Genomic DNA, 3,918 nt, shown 5'->3' with positions numbered 1-3,918 from the left:
CTTACTATCAATTTACTATTATTTTAATATCTTACCGTCTGTGTGTGTACTGTGTTGTAAATTGTATACATACAAGTACGAGTTTGGTTTATCTGGGTGCATGCCAAAACACAAACAGTTTCATGACTGTCGCACTCATTTCATTCCATAACATTTCATTTCACTTCTGTCTTCAGTTCCAATTTGAAATTGAACTCTTCACTTTTTACTGACGATGAGGGATCAGCAGAGGAGTCAGAAGACAGTTCTTCTGAAATTGTGAGGTATGAAATAAAGTTGAAGTGCACTTTGAATAGTTTACAGAACAAGTCAGTTACCCATGTTTTTATGTTGATAATATATTTTGAATTTATATTATCTCTTGCACATGAAGTACATGTAAAAACAGTTTATTAGTAACTGCAAGAAACAATGCTTAAAATTTGTTACAGCATTATATAGATATCCCTACCTTTGGAATTGTTTTATGATAACAGCCTTCTCAAATAGTGTCCACCAGATCACAACTAGTTCTGGGGTTTGGTTTTACCTTTTATACATGTATCATACAGGAAGAGATGCTGAATGAGGGGACAGATCTTCTTAATTGAACAAACTGACTGTTTAGTAAAATGTTTGAATACGACTACAGTCATGTTAATGTTTTGTTTTGTTCAGATACAAGAAGCTATATAATTCTGCCATCCAACAGTTGAATGCTGATGACTCCATTTCAGATGATAGTGGTGCTGAGTCTGAGGAAATGGAGTAAGTACATGTAGATTTTAATGTGAAAATTGAAACACCTTCCCATTATTTTTTCCCTACCTTTTGTTCATTAATTGTTATTTACTTTTTAAGGTAACATTTATTTTTTTGATCTCTTTCAGTCTGAATTTCATTGAAAGCAATTCGTCTGATGATGAAAGTTTGATGGAAGATGTGGGCACTCTTGTGGAGGAATCTGATGTTGAGATGCCTACAGAAGATATTCCATGTGTGGAGGATAGACCAGATGTTTCATGTGTGGATGACAGACCAGATGTTCCATGTGTGGAGGACAGACCAGATGTTCCATGCGTGGAGGATAGACCAGAATGTGGGCCTCACCGCAAACTAAGCAGAGGTGAAGACCTCTTCAAGTTTCGTAAAGAGGTTAAACTTGCCAGAGAGAGAAAGTTTATCTGCTCCCTAGACCTTTTTCTAAAGTTGTTTGAGGGAAGTTGTAAGACACCTGACTGTGACAAAGCCCTACAGGTCAAACATCACTTTGTGGGAACAACACTTGTTGTAAATACATGGTGCAAGGATGGACACACCTTCAGGTTTGCCTCATCTGAGGAGTTAAATGGCATGTTTAGCAACAACTTACAGGCTGCAGCAGCAATCCTTCTGTCAGGCAATAATTTCAGCAAAGTCAGTCGAATGGCTGACTTCATGGGCCTGTCCTTTCTGTCATCTTCAACTTTCTATCGTATGCAGCGACTATATTTGTTTCCAGCAGTTGAGGAGTGGTGGTCCTGGATGCGTGAAGAGTTGGTGAAGGAGTTTGCTGGTTCTGAGGTAGTTGTGGGTGGAGATGGACAATGTGACTCTCCTGGGTTCAGTGCCAAGAACCTATGTTATTTCCTGATGGAAATAACCTCAAGTTACATCCTAGAAATTGAGGTGAGGGACAAGCGTCACGTGGGCCTTGCATCTACAAACATGGAAAAGGACGCTTTGAAAAATGCATTATCCAGGCTTAAAAATGTACTTAATGTCGTTGAGTTGGCAACTGATGCATCATCTTCCATTAAAAAGCTTATTGGTAAGTCAACATTATTGTTGTGATATCCTTACTTGTGTTGTAAGTCAAAACAGAAAATATAGAGTAATGTAATGTTTTATAAATAGACTGACTATTCTAGTAACAGACACACTTTACCAGTATCTTGTTTGTCAGGCAGAGATAGATCAAACAGGCAGATCAAATATGCTATACCTATTAGTATAATTGGTAGCTTTTATTATTAGTATTATTGTTACTATTACTGTTAGTATTGTTATTTTTGTTAGTGTTGTTGTTATTATTATTATTATTATTAGTAGTAGTAGTAGTAGTAGTAGTAGTAGTATATACCACACACGTGAATAGTGCTTTTCGCACGTACTGATTGGCTAGCTTGGAGGTGATTAGGCAAGTAGTATTCACCTCCGAGCAGCCGAAGAAAAACAAAAGGACTTTTGTCGGCATGTTGTCACAAAGAAAGTTACTCTTTGGGCTGCTAGTTATTCAGCCTGTGTGGTATATACTAAAACAATTATTCACCTCAGTGTCGGTGAAAGTGGTGGATATTTACCTCCACTTCGGTGAGTAATTGATAATTACTATTATTATCGATGCAAAAATGAGAATTTGATGCACGTAGCAAAATTTGTAAGAATCCTATCTTAATTTTTTACGTTGCTATTTTCACACAGCAAATGAGTTTGGGGAAGTCTTTCATAGCCTTGATGTTTGGCACAAGTCCAAGAGCATCAGGAAATGCTTGGCCAAGGTACTCCGTATGCATTTGCAGTAAAATCACCGAGTTTACAGCTTGATGTAAACAAAAAAGAAGGGATTATTGTCATACCCTACAGCTGTGACTGTAGTGCTTCTCTTTGGGAGGGGTGCAAGAAGGTTCAACATTTTACAGTGTACTTGCACAGACCCAATTTCATCAAGAACCTAAATGATTACTGTGGGTTATACAATTTCTCTAATGTTGTTTGGATAACATATAAATTCAATTACATAATATTATTGCACTTTGTCAGATAGGACAAGCCAAGTCCATGAGTAAAATAAAAGCCTGGTCAGATGCTATCATCAAGCACTTCTGGTATTGCTGCTGTGTGTGTAAGCAGTCAGAATCCACATCTGATGAAGAGGCTTTAAAGGTGATGAAAGTAAGTAACTCCCATTATCTTATGATCAGTCTACAGTTTGGTCTATTGCATTCATTCTATGAACTTTGAGTTGCCAGTTCAGTTTAATACTTTTAATGATGTATTGATTGTTTATTTCATTTTTTTCCTACAAGGATAAGTGGATTGGCCTCCTACACCATGTGTGTGATTCACATGTCTGGTTGTCTGGGAAATGCGACCACGAAGACCAGGTCCATAACCCCAGTCTACCTTGGTTTGATAGGCGTGACAATGACTATGCAGAGTTGCAAAAGATAATTTTAAACCCGGAGTTACTTGAAAGTTTCAAATACTATGTGAGGTTCAGGTAACACATTACTTACTTTAGGGCAAAACTTTGTAATAAATAATGAATCCGTTTCAACAATTAATCGTGCAGATAAGATACATGTACAGTTGTATTTCACAATTGTTTCACTCAAAGTAAGCTACCTTGGTAAATGTCACATTGGTATAACTAGCACACCATAAAATTTTAAGCTGGCTGCATTTCCATTTGTTTTCTTACTTTTCTCAGACACACAGGCAACATCGAATGTGCCAACAGCCTGTCACTAGTGTACACACCAAAGAGAACACCCTTTAGGTATGTCCATAGTCCATAGTATGTTATGTATAATTGTCATGTCTGGTTGACAAAAATAGGAACAATGTTAGATTATAACATGTTGTTTCCATAAAATTGAACTGTAAGGTGCATGAGATGTCTCCTTTCACGACTAGGAAGACACTTAGCTAAAATTATCATTATTTTGCTTGTATACTTACAGGGCTTACAAGGTTAGGAAGTACCTAGCAGCCATGGACTGGAACTTCCATCTAGGTCTTGCTTCAGCCACCAATAAGTCAGGCAGCGAGATCACCTCTCGGAAGTATAATCAACGGACCAAGCAGTGGGATTTGAGAACTGTCAAGGCTCTCAAGACCTATGAGTACATCCCACTCCTCATAGCTAGAATTTTACATAGCAGATTGGCAGATAAT

General features: G+C 37.5%; 1 protein-coding gene across 2 annotated transcripts in view; it reads left to right on the top strand.

Moving 5' to 3' along the window:
- LOC138010964 (uncharacterized) overlaps positions 1-3,670 on the top strand; it is a 4,368-nt gene extending 698 nt beyond the window's left edge. The window contains exons 4-10 of one of the 2 annotated variants that reach the window (XM_068857981.1): positions 177-263; positions 658-747; positions 870-1,789; positions 2,443-2,519; positions 2,782-2,913; positions 3,048-3,241; positions 3,452-3,670. In XM_068857981.1, coding sequence (XP_068714082.1) covers positions 177-263; positions 658-747; positions 870-1,789; positions 2,443-2,519; positions 2,782-2,913; positions 3,048-3,241; positions 3,452-3,539 — 1,588 coding nt within the window. In that variant the 3' untranslated portion in view covers positions 3,540-3,670. The remainder of the gene's footprint in view (positions 1-176; positions 264-657; positions 748-869; positions 1,790-2,442; positions 2,520-2,781; positions 2,914-3,047; positions 3,242-3,451) is intronic. The other variant, XM_068857982.1, reaches the window with a different exon arrangement.
- The last annotated feature ends 248 nt before the right edge of the window (positions 3,671-3,918 follow it).

The sequence above is a fragment of the Montipora foliosa genome, chromosome 7, assembly GCF_036669935.1.
Source record: "Montipora foliosa isolate CH-2021 chromosome 7, ASM3666993v2, whole genome shotgun sequence".
NCBI classification, from domain to species: Eukaryota; Metazoa; Cnidaria; class Anthozoa; order Scleractinia; family Acroporidae; genus Montipora; species Montipora foliosa.
The sequence above is the reverse complement of the archived record's forward strand: the minus strand, read 5'-3'. Positions and strand labels throughout refer to the sequence as shown.